The 25189-nt window shown below is 43.0% G+C and overlaps 1 protein-coding gene across 2 annotated transcripts in view; it reads right to left on the bottom strand.

Annotated features, from left to right (window-relative positions):
* Kiaa0319l (KIAA0319 like) overlaps window positions 1–25189 on the bottom strand; it is a 106999-nt gene that overhangs the window by 37652 nt on the left and 44158 nt on the right. For both annotated transcript variants that reach the window (XM_051171166.1, XM_051171164.1), the window contains exon 4: window positions 1319–1565. In XM_051171166.1, coding sequence (XP_051027123.1) covers window positions 1319–1565 — 247 coding nt within the window. The remainder of the gene's footprint in view (window positions 1–1318; window positions 1566–25189) is intronic.

Genomic DNA, 25189 nt, shown 5'->3' with positions numbered 1-25189 from the left:
TCAGAGCACTGAAAACCACTGGTTCAGTCCTATTCCTCTGGCAATAATTGTTGACATGATATGAGGCCTCAATTCTAGGAGACCTTACAGCAAACAACAGGCTAGTCAACTTGTCTTCCAAGGCTAAGGTGGAAAGGGCTTCCCAGACAAATAGGAAGCTGGAGATTTATCTGCCTCTGCTCAGGAACATTGCACTTAGAGAAAAATGAAGCCATCCTTTATGGAAGCTGCAGCCTGCAGCTGCCCCAGGAAAGGGAGTAAGAGCTCTCTAGAGTAACTTTCAGGAAAAAAAGGAGGCAGGAAGAGGAGGAGGAAAAGGAGGAAGAAGAGGAAGAAGAAGAAAGAAGGAGGAGGAGGAAGAGGAGGAGGAAGAGGAAGAAGAAGAAGAAGAAGAAGAAGAAGAAGAAGAAGAAGAAGAAGAAGAAGAAGAAGAAGAAGAAGCAGCAGCAGCAGCCGCCACCATTATACTCAGAGAAATTATAACTGACCAAAATTAGCTAGTGAACACAGTACAAGCCAAATCCTCCAGTTACACAGAAAATCGGCAGGCATCACCTGAACACAGGCATCACACCCAGGGTCAGGACAGGAACTACAGTGTCCTGTTCCGTTACCAACAAAGGAGACCCTAGGAAACTGAAAGTGGCGGGGGCGAAATGTGTTCGTTGATTTTGCTTTGTCCCTGAATTTTTGGGCTCACCCATTAGCCATTGATGAATGATCTCTACCTCCTACCTCAGCCCCGCCCCACAAAGCAGGCTTGCTAAGGGGAAGCTCTGGGTCTAAGCTCCTTTCTCTGGTTGCTTTGGAAATAAAGACGTTCTGAGAATCAGGCCAGCAAATCAGGCCAGAACCCACAGCCAGGCTTCTGAGAGGCCAACGGTGCCATCAGAGCTGTATGTTCCTGCACCTCTGTCTTCACTCTTTAAGCATCACTCATCAAACACTCCCCATTGGTGTTTTTGCTTGTTTGTTTTAGACGGTCTCATGTAGCTCAGGCTTGTCTCAAACTCACAGACAAGGATGATTTGAGTTCATGGTTCTCCTGCCCCCACCCCCAAAACAACAGATGTCTACCACGACACCTGCAAATCTGTGCCTTTAACTCCCAGTAGCATCTGGCTCTGAGAAAATGCGCTCCATAAAGTACCCCAGGTTGGGCTCCAAATCCCACACATTTTCAGGGATACAGACAGGGTTATTTTGTCTCTAAATAGTCAGGCATGGCTCCTCTGTTCTCTCTTCTAAACAGGAACATTTTAATCAAATGCTCCACATGCTCCTCATATCCCAAGGACAGGAGCAGGGAGGGCCTCACCTGGCTGCGGTGCTGAGGTGCTCTGGGAGGAGGCCTGAGGCATGGGGCTAGCATAGCTGTCGGAGGGAGCTGCTGTCAGAGGGGTGCCAGTTGGACTGTGCTCAGTGCTTTTTACGTGCTGAGTACTGGACGCAGGACTGGAATGCTCTGATGATTCGGGATGGATGGACACATTCTTTGGCCATTCAGGAATCTGTGTAGTGTGGTCAGTGGTGAAGGGCCTGGGAACTGTAATGGCTTTGTGGACCTAAAGAAATACGAAAGATTAATGGCAGTAGGCAAAAGTTACAGACTCACAGGGCTGGGCTCAGGAAAAGATGTCAAAGACATTGAAGAGATTGATCCGACCACCCAAATCCAAATAGTGTTACAACTGAAGACATGTGCAAGCCCTAAACTCAATCCCCAGAATCACAAATTAAAGACAAAAAGCCATAAAAAATTCTTTTTTTTTCCCCCATACAAAAGCTTCTTCAGCTGGGCATGTGGCTTTCATGTATAAATCTATCACTCAGGAAGCTGAGGCAAGAGATTGCCCAGGAGCTAAAGCCACAGGTCAGCAGTTAGAGCACTGGCTGTTCTCCCAGAGGACCCGGGTTCAATTTCCAGTACCCACAATGCAGCTCACACTCTTTTTTTTTTTTTTTTTTTTTTTTTTCTTTTTTTGGTTTTTTTTTTTTTTTTTTTTGAGACAGGGTTTCTCTGTGTAGCCTTGACTGTCCTAGACTCACTTTTGTAGACCAGGCTGACCTTGAACTCACAGTGATCCACCTGCCTCTGCCTCCCGAGTGCTGGGATTAAAGGCGTGTGCCACCACGCCCGGGCGCAGCTCACACTCTTATGTGATTCCAGTTGTAGGGAATCCGAAAACCCTCTTCTTGCTTCTGTGGGAACCAGGCACACACACTGTACAGATATACATGCAAGCAAAACATCCACACATATCAAATAAAATTTAAAATTAAAAAACATTACTAAATATTATGCTCAACTAGCAGAGGAAGGCAAACTAAAAGCATAATAAGCTCAAACAGAAAGTATTCCTATCAACGCTGCGATGAACCAAACAAACAACAGAAAGCATGCTATTCTTTCTCCCTTGCAAGCTTCTACACAAGAAGAGTCCTAAGCTGAGCTTTAAAAGGCAAACAGCTATTTACCACACAAAAGGCTCAGGGTAGACGGCGAGCATAGGCACAGACATGAAATCAGGACAGTGCAGGAGGGAACCAAAAGCTGTAAGCACAGGGAGAGGCGGGAAGCAGACGAGCTAGAAGGCAGGGAGGGGCAGCAGAAGGCACTACTGGCTACTTTAAGGAGCCACACTGGTGAGCAATTAAAGGATCACATGCAGAGAATGACACAATCACGTTTCTTTCTGTAAGTCATATTGCACTGCTAGGGTTTGAAGAAGCAGAGGGACAAAACACCACCACGTTTGACCAAATGAGAGGTGGAGAGCAGTAGCTTAGCCAGGGAGGTGGAAAGGATTATTACGAATCACCTTACTGGAAGCCCAAGTTACATAACATAAACTCATATGTCACAAGAACAAGTGGTCAGTTTTAAACAAATGTTCACACCCACATGACAACAACCTAGAGAAGGAACATCACTATCAGCCCAAGGTTCATTGTTGTCCTTCTCACTAACTTCCTGCCTCCACCTCCACTAAAGCAGCCACTGATTTGTTTTCTGTCACAGAAAAGACTAGTTTGTGTTTTCTTATACTTTATATAAAAGAAATCATGTTGGGGCTGGAGAGATGGGTCAGAGGTTAAGAGCACTGTCTGCTCTTCCAAAGGTCCTGAGTTCAATTCTCACAACCACAAGGTGGCTCACAACCACCTACGATGAGATCTAGTGCCCTCTTCTGGGGTGCAGGTGTATACGCAGGCAAAACATTAAATACTTAATAAAAGAAACCATGTGGCTGAAGAAGGATTAAAGGCTTGGGCCACCACCACCACAAAGCCAGCCTGGTCTGGAGTGAGCTCCAGGACAACAAAAGCCACATAGAGAAACCTTGGAGAGAGAGGAAGAGAGAGAGAGAGAGAGAGAGAGAGAGAGAGAGAGAGAGAGAGAGAGAGAGAGAGAGAGAGAGAGAGAGAGAGAAATTATGTATATTCTATTTTTATCTCTAGCTGAGTTCACTCAACATGGTCTTCAGATTTGTCCCTGGTACTGAATGTATCAATAGCAGTTAAAAAATAAAAATAAAAATAAACTAAGTAATATTCCATTACAGAGGTACATCAAATTTTATTTTCTATTCACTCACTGATAGATAGTTAAGTTGTTTTCAGTCCCTAGGTATAATAAATAAATCTGCTATGAATGTTTGGATACATATATTTCTTTTTGTTTGTTTTTGTTTTTTGAGACAGGGTTCTCTGTGTAGCCTTGGCTGTCTTGGACTTGCTTTGTAGAGCAGGCTGGCCTCGAACTCATAGAGATCTGCCTGCCTCTGCCTCCCAAGTGCTGGGATTAAAGTGTGTGCCACTGCCTGGATACAAATATTTCTACAAACAAGTTTTATTTCTTTATTGAAACTTGCTTTGTAGACCAGGCTGGCCTTGAACTCACAAATCTGCTAGCCTCTACCTTCTGAATGCTGGAATTAAAGGTGTATGCCACCATACCTGCTAAATTCTGTTGCTTTAACTACTAAACTAATGGTAATTTTTCATGGCTGCTCTAGGAAACTAATACATCTGTGCTCATGAGCACAGTACTGTATGTGTTTCTCACTGCTGAACAAAAACAATTTTGGAAAAGCAACAAAGTTAGAAGACCTAAATTAACTATAAGATGTATTGTAACTAGATTAGACTTTTTTTTTTTTTTTTTTTTGGTTTTCGAGACAGGGTTTCTCTGTGTAGCCTTGGCCATCCTGGACTCACTTTGTAGACCAGGCTGGCCTCGAACTCACAGTGATCCGCCTACCTCTGCCTCCCGAGTGCTGGGATTAAAGGCGTGTGCCACCACACCCGGCTGTAACTAGAAATTCAGTGACCCACTGAGCAGACAGCCCAGCAAACCCAGCAGATGTTCAAGTTTAACCATTAAGAAATCACAAGGGAGCCAGGTGTGGTGACACACGCCTTTAATCCCAGCACTCGGGAGGCAGAGGCAGGTGGATCTCTGTGAGTTCCAGGCCAGCCTGGTCTACAAAGTGAGTTCAGGACAGCCAGAGCCATTACACAGAGAGACCCTGTCTCAAAAAACAAAACAAAAACAACAAAAACCACAAAGGAAAAAACCACAGTAAGCTGCTCCTATTGTTAAAAAGGAATCCAGAAGGCATCCATGGCAGTCTGATAAGGTTACAGGATGCCGAGGATGCCCACAGCAGTGGGGACATTACACATTTCCTCAGCAGCTTTTGAAAACTACTGATAGTTTGTTCTTTTATTTATATTGACGTAGAGTCTCACTATTTAGCACAAGCTGGCCTGGAACTTGCTATGTAGCCACAGCCAGCCTTGAACTTACAGAGACCCTCCTGTTTCTGCCTCTCAAGAGCAGGAACACCAAATGTTGGTGAAGCTGTGGCCTGAAGTTGTGCTCTGTGGTGGGAATGTAGGCGGCCACAGCAGCGCACCTAGCAATTCAGTGTCTAGGAAGTCGAACATGCAGAAAGTATAGCCAGCACTTCTATCCCTAGACACTTATGTGAGAACAGGGCCAGATGTGGTGGCACACACCTTTAATCCCAGCATTCTGGAGGCAAAGGCAGAGGCAGCAGATCTCTGTGAGTTCAAAGCCAACCTAGTCTGTACATTTATAGGACATCCAGGGATACATAATGAGACCCTGCTTGTTACAAGAGAAATCTTGTCTTGGTAAAACAATATCAAAAACCAAACAAAGAAAAACAACAGAACTTTGTCTTGGTTCTGAAGACAGAAGTCCAAAGGCAAGATGTTAGGACCACAGTTCTGCAGAGGAGCTCCAAAGAGTCTTTCTTCATCTTCTCCAGCTGCCAAAGACTTTTAACATCTGTTGTGGTTTGAACGAGAATGGCCCCTGTGGGCTCGTGTGTTTGAATGCTTGGTCACAGTGGAACTGTTTGGGCAGGATTAGGAGGTATGGTCTTGTTGGAGTGGAATGGCATTGTGGGAGGAGATGTGTCACAGAGGGTGGGCTTTGAGATTTTAAAAGCCCACACCAAGCCCAATGTCTTTCCCTGCCTGTTGCTTGTGGATAAGAATGTAAGGCTCGGGGCTGGAGAGATGGCTCAGTGGTTAAGAGCACAGACTGCTCTTCCAGAGGTCCTGAGTTCAATCCCCAGCAACCACATGGTGGCTCCCAACCATCCACAATGTGATCTGGTGCCCTCTCCTGGCCTGCAGGTGTACATACAAGCAGAACACTGTATACATAATAAATAAATATTGAAAAAAAAAAAAAAAAGAATGTAAGGCTCTCAGCTACTGCTTCAGCACCACGCCTGTCTGCTTCCCACCATGATGATCATGGACTGGCCCTATGACCATCCTCAGTTAAATGCTTTCTTTTCTAAGAGCTGCCTTGGTCAAGATGTCTCTTCACAGCAACAGAACAGTAACCAAGATAACATTCCTTGGCTTATAGTAGTAACCCAACTCTAATCTCTGCCTCTGTCTTCACATAATCTTCTTTTTCTAAAACTCCAAATCTCCATTTCTTTACTTTCATACTGCCAGCACCCACTGGATTCTGAGGTCACCCCAAAAATATGATCTTTTTTTTTTTTTTTTAAATCTCTTCTTAAGCTCCTTAAATTACATTTGCAAATGCCCTGCTCCCAAATAAGGCTGAATGCTAAGGACCCAGAAGGATGAGAAGGGATAGCAGTCCTTTGGAAACACTAAAAATCCCATTAAGATGGCTTCTCTCTCCATTTATCTAGTTATCGAGTTTCTCTCAGCAACGTACTTTCTCTGCTATTCCTAAATAGTTCATGATTTTCAATGTACTACACATTTTAAAAACTTCAGTCTCTCTCTATATCATTAATATGTCAAACAATTGATTTCTGTGTATTGACCTTATACCCTATAGCCTTGCTATCTCTAATGTAGGGTCCTTAGAATTCTCTTGGTGCATAATTACACCTTTGACAAAGGTACTTTGCTTCTGTTTCTGGTCTGCATTTCATTTCTTTTTCTTTTTTTTAATACTTTATTTATTTATTACATATACACACAAGAAGAGGGCATCAGATCACATTATAGATGGTGGGAGCCACCATGTGGTTGCTGGGAACTGAACTCAGGACCTCTGGAAGAGCAGACAGTGCTCTTAACCTCTGAGCCATCTCTCCAGCCCTCTTTGCTTTTTCTTGCACTTTCAAGTTGGCAGCTTTCTGCTGAGTCTCTGAATACATACACAGCAGCTACTTGGGCAGTTTGGGCTGTAATTCCATCATCTGAATGAACTTGGAGCGGCTTCTGTTGACAGCCTCTCATCCCTGATTGTCGTTACGCAGGCTTTTACACATGCACATAACGAATTTTGTCATTCCCCCACCCTCCTCTTCTATCCTCCTCCCTCTTCCACTGAAACTCTTCTTCCGAGCAAGTCCCCCTCCTACTTTCATGGCTTTTTCCCTCATTGAGTCTAACTGTGCTTGACTGCATGACCGTAGCTCAGCAGCTCTTCACTGGAGCATGGACAAGGAAAAGGAAGCGGGGCCCTCTCCTCTAACCTTCTGCAGGCCGTGGGAAGCACAGCTGCAGGGAGCTCATGAGAGCAACTGTCACACTATGTGCAGAGGACTGTTTCACAGCACTCTCCGTGCCCTCTGGCGCCTACATTTTTTCCTCCTCTTCTGAAATGCTCCCTAAGCCATGAAGGTGATGACACAAATGGCCTGTTGAAAGCTGTCACTCTTCTCGTTGCTTAGCGAGGAACCTGGCTTCCTCTCTAACTCTTCAGTCAGACTGTTCTCTGACATCCCTAAGCCTCCAGGCTGTAACCTGCTGCTTCCCCACGGTTAGGAGATGGGCTTGGTGTAAAAGGCAACAGACCTTAAGCTCAACCTGGCACAGACTGCCTTCACAAATGGACCTCTGTCTTCCTCATGGATGCTGCTTCCTCAGCAGGCCTCCTGCACTCTTCCCTCATGGGTACAGTTAGAGGTTTAGTCAGGGACTGTAGATTGCAGTCAGGTTATGGGCTCACCTTCTTTGTGGTTTGTGTTTAATTGTTGTCATTTCCTTAAAAGCTTCTTGTGCTAAATATCCAAATAGTTTTATTGTGCACCCTGGCACACCATGAAACAAGCAGGCTTTCCCTCGCACTCTCTTCCTGTAGGGAGCCTGTAGTATGACCTCAGGCAACATTTTTTAAAGTGCAAATGAACATGTTATCACCTCTGATCTCCATCTTTCAAAGTTAAACCTTCCTCTAGCTTCTATATTCTTCTGGATTTTTCCAGTTCCTTTATGTCCTTTTTCTTTAAAAAAAAAAAAAAAAAAAAAAAAAAAGATTTTTATCATTATTATCTGTGAAGATTCAGGAGACCACTTCAGTCTGCCATCATCACCAGAAATTACTCCTGTGGGATGGATTTCAAAATATTAAAGATCTAATATGTGTAAAGCCAAAATAGATCTGGGATTTGGGAAATGAGTCTGAGGTAACCGCAGTGTTTGTAGCCTGAGTGAAAGCTGACTGTACAATAATGTCAAAAACTAAGACAGAATACAGGGAAATAATGGGCAAGTTATGTTACAGACACTGAATCTACATCACCTCTGGGAACTGGCAATATAGACTCAGATTTGGATTCACGTTCCCAGACAGCAGCTGAAGCCACAGAAAAAGGAAAACTACAATAAAACAAAAAACAAAAAACACATGAGCAAGGAAACAAAGTTCAAAGCAGAATCTGGGAATGCCAATGTATGAATGACCCCAAGGCAAAGACACCATTGTTAAAAGAAGAACAGAAGTGGAAAGTGCACAGTAACCAGAGACCAGGCCCAGTGCAGCCATGTGAGGCAGAGCGGCCTGTCTACTACAGGCTGATAGGAACATACTGCAACAGGCAATTGGGAATGTACCAACGACCACAGCAAGAATGACTTCAGCATAAAGCTGCCCAGGACCAGGGGTTAAATGAAAGTCAGTAATGGAGAGAAAGCTGGTGTAGACTCCAATTCATATCTGTGGGTAAAGCATGGAAATAGACTGGGGTAGGAACTGAAGACACAAGAAGACACGGTCAAGGACACATTGGGTAGTGCTGAGTGGCCTGAAAACAGAGCAGTGAGAAGTGAAGTCTCGTGTGAACTTCAAAGAATGAGGAGTAGTTTTGTTACTGTGAATGCCAAAAAAAAGAAAAAAAATTGTTTTTGAGACTTTTTGAGGCTTTGAACTCACAGAGACCTGTCTCTGACTCCCAAATGCTGGGATTAAATGTATGGGCCACCATGTCACCACACCACCATGCCAAATCATCAAAATGTCTTCAAAAGCATGAGAAAAGCCAGACTTGGTGGCACACACCTGTAACCCCAGCTCTTGGGAGGTAGAAGCAGGAGAATTATGCATTTGACAGCAGCCCAAACTGCAAAAGGGGTTCCTGTGTCAACACACACACACACACACACACACACACACACACACACACACACTGAAAAGGAACTGATTTATCATTCTGCCTAAAACAATTTCAAAACCTGATAAAATGTATACAGCAATGGTATTAGTAGAAAACAGCAGTTCCTACCAGCTTAAACAAATATAGCAAACGTTGGCCTATGATTGCCCCATCTTACTGTCAGAAGTTTCTAGGCCAGGACACAAGAAAGAACCCAGGCAAGGCTAGCAGTCCACCTGAACTGAGAGAAGCAGCTGGGCTCAGAGGAGGAAAGGGATGAAGAGAGACAGAACTCCAGTCCTGCAGAAGACTGAATTCTCTTGGATGTGAGGAAACCACCCAGGCCAGGGTAGGAACTTAAAAAAAAGGTTACATGTGTAGTACTGAATTTCACACAACTGGGAACAGCACCTACTCCACAAAGCTGGACTATGGAACTTTCTAATTTACAGGGCATCCGTTAGAAAACTAATAATAAAAGGCTTGCTTGCTTCAGCAGCTGGACAAGTTAACACTCAACTAGATGTCCCTCTCAGTTCAAGTGAAAAAACCCAAAAATAACTTTCAAGATCAAATTGGTCAGGGATGGTGACACAGGGCTTCAAATCCAGGAGGCAGAGGCAGGCATCTCTATGAGTTCAAAGCCACCCTGGTCTACTTAGGAGTTCCAGGACAGCCAGAACTACAAGATGAGACCCTGTTTCAAAAAACCAAAACAACACAACAAAAGAACAAATTGTTTTTCAAACAGTTTGACTACATTCCAGAGCAAAGTGCAAGAACACTACAGTGAGTGGCACAAGATCACCAGCAACCTCCTAAGTAAACTTGTAATAACAAGTCATAGCCAGACATGGAGATATACGATATAAGTCCTGGCACAGGGAACATCTCACTCACTATAAACTGATTTCAGGGCAGAGATGAGTAAAGTGATAGTTTTGCAAGCCTGATGACCTGAGTTCAGTTCCCAGAACCAACTCCATGAGGTTGTCCTCTGACCACCACATACACTGGAATACGTATGTCCCCTACTCCACATCCTACACAAACACATACATACATGCACACCATATACATTAATAAAAATGATGATTTTCAAATTTTAATTAAAAAAAAAAAACCCTGATCCATGCTGGTGGTATAGTTCAGTGGTAGAGACCTAATCTAGCATATGAGAGGCCCCAGATTCTGACCGTAGCATTGTTCCATTAATGGAAAGAAAAAGGAAAAGAAGAAAGAAAGGAAAAAGCTTAATATGGTGATGTACACCTTTAAGCTCAGCACTTGGAAGGCTGAAAAGCTGACACAGGAGGATCAATCATGAGGTTGAGAAATTCTTTGGCTGTGTAGTAATCTGGCTATATAAAAAACTCTGTCTCAAAGGTACCAAAAGGGTTAGGGATACAGCACTTGCCTCCAGTCTACAGGCTACAGTTGTGATCTCCAAGCACCACAAAATGAGATATCCTTGTATTTCATGCACACATCCAAGAAGCTGTAGGAGAAGGTAAGCACACAGTAGTCCTCTTAAGCAATAATTTTGCTTGTTGTGGTTTCAGTTACTAGAGGGCAATGCAATCTGAAAATACTAAACGGAAAATTCAGGACTAAACAAAATGAGTAAGTTCTAAGTTGCGCATCCTTCTTTGCAGCATGATAAAACCCCGTGCCACCTGGTCTACCCTTCCTGGATCCTGAGTCACCCTTTGCAGTGTATCCACATACGTTGGCTATCTTGGTTATCTGTTGCAGGGTAGATGATCACACTGTGAACCCTGAGACTGTGTACTGAAAGAAACCTCTTTCTAGTTGTGGGATGGTTCAGCCCTAGCACACACCTTTAATCCAAGAACTTTCTTTAAGCAGGATTCAATAATGTTAACTCTAGGTCAAGAGGTGGAACAAGCAGCCAGTTGACAGGAAATGAACATGGGAAAAAAACCATAGAGAATGAGAGGAAGTCCCGAGGACGGATAGAGATATGCACAGGAAATAGGAAGGAGGGACTTTTTCCTTCTGGGACATTGGCTGAGTAGGAAGGTCAGCTGAGTGCTTTCTCTGCCTCTCTGAGCTAGCAGGCTTTCACTCCAGCATCTGGCTCCTGAGTCTTTATTGGTAAAATTGAATGCTTAGGATTCTATTTAAAACAACATTGTAACATCTGTAATTTTAACACAGTGTATATATATTCAAGTAACCCTTATTTTACTAAATATAGTAATTTTTTTTATTCCACTAACAGTATTTATATTAGTCTCTGCTATAGTTTGGGTCTGGTATGTCCTCTAAACATCTAAGAATTAAAAGTTTTGTTCAACAATAGAATCTTTAAGAAGTAGGAAGCAAGGGCTATCCAGAGAAAGTTAATGGGGGAAGGCACTGGAACTCAGGCCTCTCCTCTGCCACATACTCCCACCCTGACAGACTGTGCTCCACAGACCCAAGAACAAAGTCACCCAGCCATAGACCAACTTCTGAACCTGTGGCCTACAATAAACCTTTATTTCTCATAATTTGATTAACTCAGGCATTCAGGTATGGTGATTGAATACAGTCCCAGGCTATGCATAATTTATGTATTCAACTTCACATAATAAGATAATATAGGTTATACAGAGTTCAGTATTTCTGTTTATTAGTTTGTTTGTTTGATTTTTTGGGAGACATAGTTTCCCTGTGTAGCCTTGGCTGGTCTGGACTCACTTTGTAGACCAGGCTGGCCTTGAACTCACAGAGATCTACCTGCCTCTGCTTCCCTGAGTGCTGGGATTACAGGCATGTGCCACCAAGCCCAGCGAGTTCAGTATTTCTGACAGACAAAGGGGAAATTACTACTGTTTTCAATAAGGTTATAGGAGGCAAGCTTCTGGAAATGACTACTACCATGTCTAAAATGAAAAATACACTGTGTTGATGTTTGCTCGTGTTGTTTTTTGAGATAAAGTCTCTTGTAGCCCATGCTGGCCTTGAACTCATGATATAGAGAAGGATAACCCTGGGCTTTTTATCTTCTTGTCTCCACTTCCAAAGTGTTGGAACTGTGGGTCTGTGTATCATGCATGGTTTTCAATGTGGTGATTTAATGGCAGGGTTGGAAAATGTAGAGAACATTTGAAGAATTTTATTAGAAAGTATTCAACTGAAACAGAGAAAGAGAGAGAGGGGGAGAGAAAGAGAGAAAGAGAGAGAGAGAGAGAGAGAGAGAGAGAGAGAGAGAGAAGACTAGAAAGAAATGAACAGAGAGTTAGTAAACTGAAACAAACCCAAGCTGCTATACATGTTTGTAGTTAGAATTCTCAAAGGAAGGGCAGGATGGGAAGAAACATGGTCACCTGCTTTTCAATCTAGAAGGCAGCGAGCTCACATCTAACACAGAGCCGAGACGCACAACAAGCCTAAGCATAAAAGTGCTCAAGAACAGCTACTGACATGCTTTAAATGGTGCCAAAGAGAATGTCACCTCAGCAGCCAGAGAAGTAAGACACACATATAACTCAGGAATCCAGAACTTAAGATTCTAGAAAAAAAAAAAAGCAAACTAAAAGACATTACTAATTATTACTCTTAAGAGTGCATGTTGTTCTTGCAGAGGAGGGGAGGCTTCTGCCCTCCATGGACACCTGCACTCTCATGCACAACCCCTCATATACATAACAAAAATAAATATTTTTTAAGTACTGAAAGTAAAGATGCAACAGAGCCAAGATTTAAACAATGAAAATATTTTAATAAAGGTGAAATAACAACATCTAATGCTAAGATTATACTATAAACTTTGCAACAATCACTATAATAACCAAACCACAAGGAATTAGAGCCTTGCCGGGCATTGCAGGTCACTCAGAAGGCTAAGGCCAGTCTAGTTATACAAAAAGATCCTGTTTCAAAAAAGGAGGGGGAGGAGAAAAGAAGGAGGTAGAGAGACAGAGAAAAAAATAAAGAAGTCTCAAATCAGTGACCTTACATTAACTCTTAAAAAATTAAAAGTAAATGGAGTCAAAGAATGCAGTAATAAAAATTAGAGTAGAAACAGCCAAGTGGTGGTAGGATACGCCTTCAATCCCAGCAGCATTTGGGAGGAAGAGACAGGCTGATGTCTATGAGAGTGAACTTCACAGCCCGTGCTACACAGAAAAACCCCATCTCAGAAAAGCAAAACAAAGCAAACAAACAAAATTAGGGTGGAGGGATGAAGAGATGGCTCATTGGTTAAGAGTACTGTCTGTTCTCCCAAAGGGCCATGGTTCAATTCCCAATGCCCACAGAGAAGCTCACAAGCTATGTAACTCTAGTTCTAGGGAGGTAAAACACCCTCACATAGACATACATGAAGGCAAAACAGCAATGCACATAAAACAAATTTTTAAAAAAATTTTTTTTTGGTTTTTCGAGACAAGGTTTCTCTGTGTAGCCTTAGCTGTCCTGGACTCACTTTGTAGACCAGGTTGTCCTCGAACTCACAGAGATCTGCCTGCCTCTGCCTCCTGAGTGCTGGTATTAAAGGCATGCGCCATCACTGCCCAGCCATAAGTATTTTTTTAAAATAGAGTAGAAAACAAAAAATAGAGAAAAATGAGTGAAATCAAACATCAGAAGAGAGCAAGGAAAAACCAGAACAAGAAAATAGAAATTATTAATAGCAGGAGAGAAATTATTGGTTTATTGATTTAGAATGGTAACAAGAAAGTAACATGAAAAAAATCTGGGGTGAAACCTATAAACTCTTTGAAATACACATCTGCCAAAGGTCACCCAAGAAGAGATGAGAGACTAAAGTGTATCTATTGTACAGTGACTGTCTAGTTTAAAAAGCTCGGACCACAGCTTTGCTGAGGAGTCATGGTGTACATTTAAGGAATAACAATCCTGTACAAACATTAAGGAAACTGAAGAGGAAAAACCTTCACTAACTGTATGAGGCCAGCATTTACACTGACATATTAGAACCAGATAAAGGGAGGCAAAGAAAGAATCAAGAGTTCGAGGTCACTCCCTACCACAGAGCGAGCTTGAGGCATGAGGTTCTGTCTTGAAGGAAAATAAAAGACAAAGACTGAAAACTGAAACCACAATCTACACCTCATAAAAGAAAAAGTTAACAAGCTTTAATTCATTAAAATTAAGCTCTTTGAAAGCTACTTCTAAAAAATACAAAGGTGAAGTACAAACTGGGAAAAAATACTTGCAAACACGTTATCTGATAATGATTGTGCATGTAAAATACATATTTGTGAGAGAAAACCACACTCTTTTAAATTGGGGGAAGCCTGAAAACCTTACCAAAAAATAGACAGCAAATAAGCACATCAAAGACAGTCAAGACCGTGAGGGAGATGAAATCAGAATCACAGTACGATCTTATACACACCACAGTAGCACACAAGATTAGAAAGATTCACCACACCCAGTGTTGGCAATAATGTGCCGCATCTGGAACATTCAAACCTTACTGGTGGGAACATAAAAAGGTACAACCACTTTGGAAAGCTATCAGGTAAGGTTCTTTGTTTATTTCATCTTGAGGTTTTTTTTTTTTTTTTAAAGATTTCTTTATTTATGGTCTGTCTTTCTGTATATCTGCATTACAGAAGAGGGTATCAGATCCTATTATAGATGGTTGTGAGTCACCATGTGCTTGCTGGGAACTGAACTCAGGACCTCTGAAAGAGCAACCAGTGCTCTTAACCACTGAGCCATCTCTCCAGCCCTTCATCTTAAGGTTTTTGGTGATGCTGGTGAGCAAACCCAGAATTCACACACAATAGGAAAGCATTCTATCACTGAGCTACATCCCTATTCCCTGGGAAGTTAGTTTCTTTAAAGGCTATTATATACCTATGATATAAACTATTTCTTTCATAGTATTCAGCCAGATAAATTAGCGTATGTCACACCATTCACAACTTACAGATGGATGCATTACAGCAGTTTTCTATGTAAGCGCTTATCTTGGTTGTCTACTCAATGGAAATTGGAGTCACCTGTTTCTTACCTACGAGAAGGTTTCCAGATAATGAAGTAAGGTGGGAAGGCCCACCTGAACGTGGGCAGCATCGCTCACATGCCTTTGATTCCCGACTGCAGAACTACTATGGCCAGTGTCTCTGCTTCTGCTGCTGTCTGCGCCTTCCTCATCACCTTCCCTGCTTCTTCTTCTTCTCCTTCTCCTTCTCCTTCTTCTTCTTTTTGGTTTTCCAAGACAGGGTTTCTCTGCGTAGCCTTGGCTGTTCTGGACTCACTTCGTAGTCCAGGCTGACCTTGAACTCACAGTGATCCACCTGCCTCTGCTGAGTGCTGGGATTAAAGATGTGTGCCATCATGCCCGGCTTGCCAATTTTTCTTTTAAAAACACTGCTTTTATTATCAGTGAAATTGAGAGATAACTCAACATTTAGGGGTATTTGTTGTTTTTGCAGAGGACCCTGGTTCCATTTCCAACACCCACATGATGGCTCACAATCTCCTGTTACACCAGTTCAGGGAATGTGATGTCTTCTAACCTCTGCAGAACTATGCTGTATTAACACACATGCAGGCAAAACACTTTCACACATAAAATAAAAGAAAATAAATCTTAAAAAACAAAAACATATAGTTAGGAGCTGGAGTGATGCCCCAGTGGTTAAGAAAGCTTGTTGCTTTTGCAGAGTACCTGAGTTTGGTTCCCAGCACCCATGTCAGGTGGTTCATAATCATTTGCAATTCCACCTCTACGGAATTGGACGGATACCTTCTGACCTTCCTAGGCATTGCACATGTGCAGACATGCACGTACCTACACACACACACACACACACAGAGTAAAATAAATCTTAATAAATAAAGAAAGAGCAACGCATGGTGATGTATTCCTTTTGTTCCAGGCCAGCCAGGGCTATGTAGAGAGATTGTGCCTCAAAAATAAATAAATTAATTAAATAGTATGGTGCCCCAACAATATAACCTAATGGTAGAGTATACATAATTAGTATTAGCATGTAGAAGGTACTAGGTTGTTTGATCTCCGGGCACCAAAAGTAAAATAAATAAGGAGCACGAAGTCTAAAAAAAGCAAACACTCATTCTGAATGGAGTAAGAAACAGGAGTAACAAGAGGTCCCCTTGCGCACCCACTAGTTAATGACTGCACAGGCCTATCTTCCCCTTGTTATCGGAGCATCTCCACTTCTTCATTAGGTAGAAAATAGCTACTGCTATGCAAGATGACTGCTTGCATACAAAGACTATTTATTGCTTGGGAATGTACACTCTGGCTTGGGAGGGGTAGGAGAGACGATAAGGCCTACCAGTCAGTGTCTACATTCCCACCAACCTGACCTTGAAAGAGTATCTAAACAAGGCAGCTGATGGAATTCTAGGCTCCAGGGCTGAAGAAGCAGGTCATGGATGATTTCATCTCCCAAAACAAGTCTGCTGGCAGCAAGGCTCCCTAGCCACAGACTGTCCCATGAACTCTGCCCCATGAAGTAGTCTCACTGATAGGAAATACTGTGACCTCTGACTGTAGACGCTAACAAACCCTAGCACAGTGAGGTTCGTGCTAGTTACGACAACTGGCAGGACTTGCCTGCACCTTGTTGCCTGAAGGTAAGGCACTTCACAAGAAAATAAAACACATTTCCCCCGTCTTCCAAAGCTATGCTTCTAGACATCTCTGATGAACTTGCTCAGTTTTTTTCTTCGGGTGGCTTTACTTACTCCTGATTATATCACAGACCATCCCCTGCTGCCCTTGATCCTCTCAGCCCTATGCAGCCTTTTCAGCAGGTCACTGTCCAGGCTCTCAGTTCCTTCAGATAAAGGGGCTTGGTGAGGTGCTGGGGATGTAACTCAGTCTCTAGAGTGCTTTACTAGCACCCATGGGGCCCTAGGTTTTAATCCCCAGCACCGCATAAACTGGGTGCAGGGGGCACACCTATAATCTCACAAGTGTAGAATAGATATAAGAGGACTGTAAATTCAAGGTTACCCTCAGCTACATCATTCAAGAGCAGCATGAGATGTTATTTAAGAAGAAAAGCAGGCCAGGCGGTGGTGGCGCACGCCTTTTAATCCCAGCATTCAGGAGGCAGAGGCAGGCAGATCTCCGAGTTGGAGGCCAGTCTGGTCTACAGAGTGAGGTCCAGGTCAGCCTAGGCTATACGGAGAAACTCTGTCTTGAAAAACCAAAAAAAGAAGGAAAACAAAGCTGGGTGGTGGTGATGCACTTCTTTAATCCCAGCACTTGGGAGGCAGGAGCTAATGGATCTCCATGAGTTCAAGGCCAGCCTGGTCTACTTAGACACAGTAAGGCCCAGGACAGCCAAGACTAACTACATAGTGAGACTCTGTCTCAAGAAAACAAAACAAAACAAAAAAGGAAAAGAAGAAGAAAAGAAGGAGGGAAGGGAAAGGAAGGAGGAGAGAGTAGGGGTTATATGTATTAGGAAAACAAGAGGGGATTATTTGGAGGTAGGAAAGGGACCAGCAAGAGGTAACAAGGGAGGAGTAGAATAACAGGTGTTTCTGGGTGCCCCTCCATGCCCAGCACTCAGGGGAAGCAGCAGGCAGGTCTTGGTAAGTTTGAGGCCAGCCTAATCTACACAGCAAGTTCCAGGCAAGACAGAGCTACATAGTGAGAAGGAAAGGTATATGTATGAAAATGTCAACAGGCAAGATGACTTCTACTCGTAATCCCAGGACTTGGGAGGCAGAGGCTATAAACTCAAAGCCAGTCTGGCTCATAGTGAATTCTACAACAGGGTTACATGGCAAGACACTCCAGAAAGACAGAATGAATTATACAAAGTAAACATCATCCACCGGGCATGCAGCTCAAGAAAGCATTTGTGAGCCGGGCATGGTAGCACACACCTTTAATTCCAGCACTTGAAAGGTAGAGGCAGGCCGATCTCTGAGTTTAAGGCCAGCTTGGTCTAAAAAGTGTGTCCAGGACAGCCAAGGCTACACAGAGAATCCCTGCCTCAAAAAACCAAAAAAGGTTTAAAAGGATCCAATTTGAACAAATTTTATTCATAAATTCTATGGAATAAATGTTTGTGCACACTCTAAATCTACTCACTTTGTAGACTAGGCTGGCCTTGAACTCATAGAGATCCACCTGCCTCTGCCTCCGGAGTGCAGGGGTTAAAGGGGTGTGCCACGACGCCTGGCAAAATCTTTCTATTTTTAATTAATTTGTTTTAATTTTATGTGCACTGGTGTTTTGCCTGCAATATATATCTGTGTGAGGGTGTCAGATCTTGGAGTTACAGACACTTGCAAGCTGCCATGTGGGTGCTGGGAATTGAACCTGGCTACTCTGAAAGAACAGTCAGTGCTCTTAAACTCTGAGCCATCTCTCCAGGCCCCCACCCCCAATTTATTGAAATCTTAACCTCTCAAGATGGTATTTAGGACATGAGGCCTTCGGGAGGTGAATGCTACACTTCTAAAACAGGCTGATGGAGTCTGTTTGCCTCTCCCACCATGTGAGAGGAAGCAAGTGCCTATGAGGAACAGGCTCCTCAATGCATATCTGATCTACTAAGGCCTCCATCTTGGACTTTCCAGCCTCTAGAACTGTAAGAAAGAAAAATCTGTTGCTCATAAGTCACTTTGTTTGTGGTATGTTGTTACAACAGTCCAAATGGACTAAGACAACGAGACAGCTAATACAGTCTCACTGGTTGCATACAATAAAACTGAACTATTAAAGACGCACTTAGGACAGGGAGAAAATGAGAGGTGCTGTGGTTCAGAAACTAAGGATTTGAGAAAGGAAGCTGGGCTTCAGGGACTTCTGTCATTCCACACAAAACAAGAGAACAGGCTGCTTAATTTTTCTGATGATGTAATAAGCCATTTCTGTAAGATTATAATGGGGAGAGGGGGTGCTTAGAGGTATATATGCAGAGACAGTACAAGAGAGTCTAAGTCAGGAAGAGTGAGAGACTCATACAAACTATCCAAGGCAGAGGCCTGGAAGGGGACCTAAGGCTATAAAAGACCCAAAAAAAAAAAAAAAAAAAAAAGGTAAAGATTGTTAGCTTGCCTGTTAGGTAACTAAGAGTCAGAGTTTGAATAAAAAGCTAGGCCCCGAGGGATTCCAAAATTGTCAGCATAATAACCAGAAGAATAAATGAACTCTTGGCAATAATTTCACAAGCCTAAAGGATTTAGAGGAAATTTAAAAATACAAACCAAAAGCATGCAAGCAGAAAACGACGGAGGGTTGGGGCGGGGCATGACAAAACAACAAAAGAACACCGAATTGCTCGAGAAGCAGTCCTTGATTATTATGTAAGTTGTTCTCTGCTGCCCACACCCCATGCCTCGTCTTCTGGTAAGAGGTACTCAAGCCTCCCGAGGCATCAGTCTGCACAGAAGCTCGCAGGAGAAGCAAGCAGAACTCCTGCCATCAGTGCCTAGAATGGGAATGAGCACGGTAAAGAAAACACCCCAGTCTTCCTCGGCGTGGACTTCCTTCCCAGCTCCTTCACAAAGTAGGACTAGCAGCAGCTAATTGCCAGGGCTGAACCTCACCTACAGTGTCTGTCCAGGACCCAATTAACCAGCCTCCTTGCCCTTCTGCCACAATTCAGAGGCTTTTGACCCAGAAAGAGTACAGTGCTCAAGCCAAGCAAGACTAACATTTCCCTCTTTTAAGTGGAGAAAAGGGAATAAGAGGCACTCCCCACTTCAAAAATGCAAACTGTCCACAGTCCCTGCTCTGGGGCATCCTGTGTATGTGTATCCAAAAGAATGAATAATCCATCCTGACAAACTAGTGACTTTACAGGGCTGCAGGCATTTCGGCAAAGACCAGGGCAATGCAGGCTTTAGTTTCTCCCAACTTGGGATGCAGTTACTTGACCTACCCTGATTAACACAGAATAAACTAGAAACCACTGGTGCTGGCCAGACATCTGCCTGTCAGCTAAGTACTTGGAATGACCTTACCAACTTCCGGAGCTTTCCATGGCCTCGAGGGTAAGCATTGTGTTCCTAAGAATAGCATGGAGAGGGGGCTGGAAAGATGGCTCAGAGGTTAGGAGCACTCACTGACTGCTCTTCCAAAGGTCCTGAGTTCAATTCCCAGCAACCACATGGTGGCTCACAACCATCTATGAGATCTGGTACACTCTTCTCACATGCAGGTGTACATGCAGGCAGAGCACTGTACATATAATAAATAAATAAATCTTAAAAAAAAAAAAAGAATAGCATGGAGGGTCTAGAAGAGTTTTATGGTTCTGAAGACTGCCCCTTCTTTTAGCAATGCCTACAGTCCTTGTGTGATACCAACTGTGCAATGGCTGCCTCTGTGCAGTACTACCTGCAGCAAAAACCTACTCCTACTCCCAAGTTCGTGTGCAGCAGTCCTCCTCCAGGTCTACCCACTCTACCAGACCACAGAGCTCTAGAAATCCTGTTCAGTAACAGCAAATTGTGTGCCACTGCCACAGGTAAACAAGAAGAAAAAGAAGTCTCCAGCAAATAGAAGCCCAGAGTCTCCCAGCATGCAGCTGAATTCAATAAAGCCCGAGTTTGCTTTCACTATCTCCCACAAGACTGTCTGTATAAAGCCCACTGTATCTACGGTTTTTTTATTGATCCACTTCTAGCCAGCCTCTGCTGTCCTCTCCCCTGTCCTTTGCAAACCGTCACTCCACCTTCCTGTAAATACATCTTCCTATCAACTTGCTGGACTCATTGCGATTTCTATCACAGCTGTCATCCCAGCTTACTCATCACTCCCACTTTCTACATGGTGTTGACATCTGGCTATCAAATTCCCTCCTCATCTCAAGTCCCGCCTAAGGAGTAAGAGTTCCAAGAACAGACTCTAGATGGAATCACAATGCCTGGGCCACAGACTAGCTGGGTGGCTTTGATTCTTCTCAGTAACAGTGGTGTGTTTTGTGGATTGAGAACTAGAGTATGTAAAGGGTTCAGAATGGCACCTGGCACACAGGAAGCGCTCAGTGAACATTAGCTGTTGCTGTTGACATCATCATGTTAAAGACCATCTCGGGGCTAGACAGATGGCTCAGTAGTTAAGAGCCCCAGCAGCTTTCCCAAAGGACCTAGGTCCAATTTCCAGTACCAACATGGTAGCTCACAACTGTCTATACTCCAATTGGAGATGATCTTGTTGCGTTTAAGACCTCTAGACACCTTGGTTCCCTTCTCTCTCTCTCTCTCTCTCTCTCTCTCTCTCTCTCTCTCTCTCTCTCTCTCTCGGCATCTCTTTTTCTCTGTCTGTCTGCACATTTTCTCTCTCTCTCTCCCCTCTGGTTTTTCTGTCTCCCCCTACATGGCAACTTCTCTGGTCCCATTCCTTGGGACCAGTGAATTTGCCAAGAGCTACTCCCAATAAACCTACATTTAAAAACTTTAACTTGTCTTGAATTAGCTCATGTCACTGGCAGAAGAATGCTTATCAGATCTGACACCCTCACACAGACATGCATATAGGCAAAACATCAACGTACATATTTAAAAATAAATAAAGACCATCTCAGAGCCAGATGATGGTGATGCATGCCATTGGCCCCAGCACGCGGAGGCAGAGGCAGGTGGATCTCTGAGTTCAAACCACCCTAGTCTACTGAGTGAGTTCCAGGACAGCCAGGGCTACACAGAGAAACCCTATCCTGATTTAAAAAAAAAAAAAAAAAAAAGACCATCTCATTTCCAACAAGAACAACTCATTACCATGTTCTTTGAGGCTTCCTGAGCTCTTGAAGTTCCTTGTCTCCAATAAATCTCTCCATTGTACTCCAGCGATGCCTTACACAGCTATACTGCAGATGCTGTTACTATCAGAACTTCTACAACCCCAAAACCTAAATTCAAACACCCTACTCTCTGCATATGGCCTCCTCCCCTGCCTACAATCACACTTGATATATGCTTGGGCCATGGAAACCTGCAAATGACAAGCTTTTCCATTTTACCTGCCAGCCCCTCCTATCTTTGCTTTCTTTTATATCTTTTTTATTCTCTGTCATCCACTCTCTTAAAAACCTTAATTTCCATGCCCCAATTTCCTTTTGCACAAACCACCTAGAAGTTTCCTAACTTAGATGAGTCAAACCAGCAGCCTTTTCCTGGCAGGGTTGCTGGGAGCTACTGAGAAGATCAGTGCACTATTGTAGGTACGCAGTCTGCAGCTTCTAGGCTATCTGGAAAGCTCCTATTTCCTTACCTCATTTTCCATCTTCTATCCATCACAAAGGCAACTTCAGATCTTACCACTGCCCCCAAGCCCCTGCCTATGGCCCACCTCCCCCACTCTACCTGCTTCTGCTTCCATTTTCCATAAATAATCTACCACACTTCAGAAGAACCAAGAAATGACTTAAGAATTCCTTTTAGCAAACCTATAAATACCACTTTAGATATCCATGAAATCCTTCCTCCACATCACAATGAAGAATGTATGCTGCTTCTGGCTAATCCCATGCTCTATATTGTATACTGTGCCCCACTCCTACCCATCCTATAAGGCAGAGGCTCTAAAGTATGGTCCCTGGACAAGGGCACTAGTGACCTCTGGGAACTTAGAAAATCTGCTCTAAACCTGTGGACTCTAAATTCTGAAGTTGGGGCCCAGTGATCTGTTTTGAACACAGACTTCAAGTGAAACTGATAGATGCTAACATTTAGGAATCCCCCCCCCCCCAACAAAGTCTAAGGGAATTCCTGTTTATCCTCTTTTCTTTCTTTGTTTTTTTTTTTTTTTTTTTTTAAGATTTATTTATTTATTATGTATATAGCATTCTGCCTGCATGTATGGCTATATGTCAGAAGAGGGCACCAGATCTCATTCTAGATGGTTGTGAGCCACCATGTGGTTGCTCGGAATTGAACTCAGGATCTCTGGAAGAGCAGCTAGTGCTCTTAATCTCTGAGCCATTTCTCTAACCCATTTGTCCCCTTTTCTGTATCTTTCACTTACTTTGACAGCAAAGCATCTCTCTAGCCTGCAGAGCCTACTTTTCTGAGCTATAATGTATTTTGTCCTTTTCCAATACACTCACAGCAGTGACATCTGACTAGAACTGTCCTTCTTACTGGCAGTTTCACTTTCCATGGTTTAAGTAACCTCTGGTCCCTGTGATCCAGAAAAGATTAAGTGGACAATTCCACAAGATAAAGCCTATCTGGCACCATTGTTGGTCCAAAACCCTATAAGGAAACAGGTCATAGGGCCTAGAGGAGAACCTACTAGTATTTTTCTGCTAAGTGGACATAGTGTTAAACTGACTCCTAATGGCTTACACTAGACTCATGGATCTCTGCATCTCTCATCCCCAGCAGAGAAGCTTGCATTTATAGTAGTAATTGGCGATTAACACTGAGACCTACAACTAGGTGCAGAGAATAAGAAACTGTAGAATGCTGGGCCTTAAATAGAACATACACACTACACCCTGTCCTGTCCCAGAGAAAGGGAGCAGAAAGAAGAGCCAGATGGAGCAGATGGTTGTAACGCTGTTCTCTGTACACAGCAGGGTCACTGCTCATGTAAACTCACAGCAGATAATGGCAGCATGCAGAAGACTTGTGCAACCACAAGGCAAACCAAATGTCAGCATTGGAGGGGAGAGTTAGGCACTAAGTTCCAGCCTAGCCAAGGAACTGTTGGCAATTATTAGCTTCTGGGAGAGAAAAGGTCAGTTTTCTGTAATAGTGTAACTCCTGAGAAATCACCCATGCTCTAGTGGATGGCAACAACACATCAAGAATATTGGGGGTGTGGGGAGCTGGAGAGATGGCTCAGTGGATGAGAGCACTGGCTGCTCTTCCAAAGGTCCTGAGTTCAATTCCCAGGGACCACATGGTGGCTCCCAACCACCTATAATGAGATCTGTTACCTTCTTCTAGTGTGCATGTGTACAGGCAGAACACTGTATATGTAATAAATAAATACATTTTTTAAAAAAGCTGCAAGGGGAAAGGGCCAAGTAACATATAATGGCAGACCTATTAGAATTACACCCAAATTCTCAACAAAGACTCTAAAAGCCAGAAGAGTCTGGACAGATAGATGTCTTGCAGACTCTAAGAGACCACAGATGCCAGCCCAGACTACTATACCTAGCAAAACTTTCAATGGCCATAGATGGAGAAAACAAGATATTCGATGACAAAACCAAATTTTAACAGTATCTAGCCACAAATCCAGCCGTATAGAAAATACTAGAAGGAAAATTCTACCCAAGGATGTTAACTTCACCCCCCAAAAATGGGAAATAAATAATTTCATACAGCAAACCATAAGAAGGGAAACACCACACATATCACCAACATTAAAATAATAGGAATTAACAATCATTGGTCATTAATATCTCCCAGCATCAATGGACTCAATACCCAAATAAAAAGACACAGGCTAACAGAATGGATTAAAAAACAGGATCTATCATTCTGCTGCATACAAGAAATACACCTCAGCAACAAACATAGACATTACCTCAGTATAAAGCATTTAGAAAAAGATATTCCAAGCAAATGGACCCAAAAAGCAAGCTGGTATAGCCATTCTAATGGATATGGCCACTCAAAATAGACTTCCAAGCAAAATCAATCAAAAGAGATGGGAAAGGACATTTTACACTCAAAGGAAAAATCCACCACAATGACATCTCAATTCTGAGCATCTATGCCTCAAATACAAGTACACATACATTTGTAAAAGAAACTGTACTAAGGCTGAAAGCACACATTGAACTCCACACATTAATAATGAGAGATTTCAACACCCCATTCTCACCAATGGACAGGTGATCCAGTCAGAAACTAAACAGAGAAATAATAGAGCTAACAGACATTATGACTCAAATGGACCTAACAGATAATTATAGAACATTTCACCCAAACACAGAAGGCTATATCTTCTTCTCAGCACCTCACAGAACCTTCTCCAAAACTGACCATATACTCTGTCACAAAGCAAGTCTCAACAGATACAAGAATAGATTAAAGCTAGACTTCAACAACAACAGAAATCCCACAAACTCATGGAAACTGAACAAATCTCTACTCAATGACCACTAACTGGGTCAAGGAAGAAATAAAGAAATTAAAGGCTCCCTTGAATTCATTGAAAATGAATCCACAACATACCCAAACTTATGGGACACAATGAAAGTGGTGCTAAGTGAAATTTCATAGTAGTAAGTACCTTCATAAAGAAATTAGAAAAATTTCAGACTAGCAATTTAACTGCGTACCTGAAAGCTCTAGAACAAATAGAAGCAGACACACCCAACAGGAATAGACAGCAG

This window comes from Acomys russatus, chromosome 29, assembly GCF_903995435.1.
Source record: "Acomys russatus chromosome 29, mAcoRus1.1, whole genome shotgun sequence".
NCBI classification, from domain to species: domain Eukaryota; kingdom Metazoa; phylum Chordata; class Mammalia; order Rodentia; family Muridae; genus Acomys; species Acomys russatus.
This window is presented reverse-complemented; position numbering and strand designations above follow the sequence as displayed.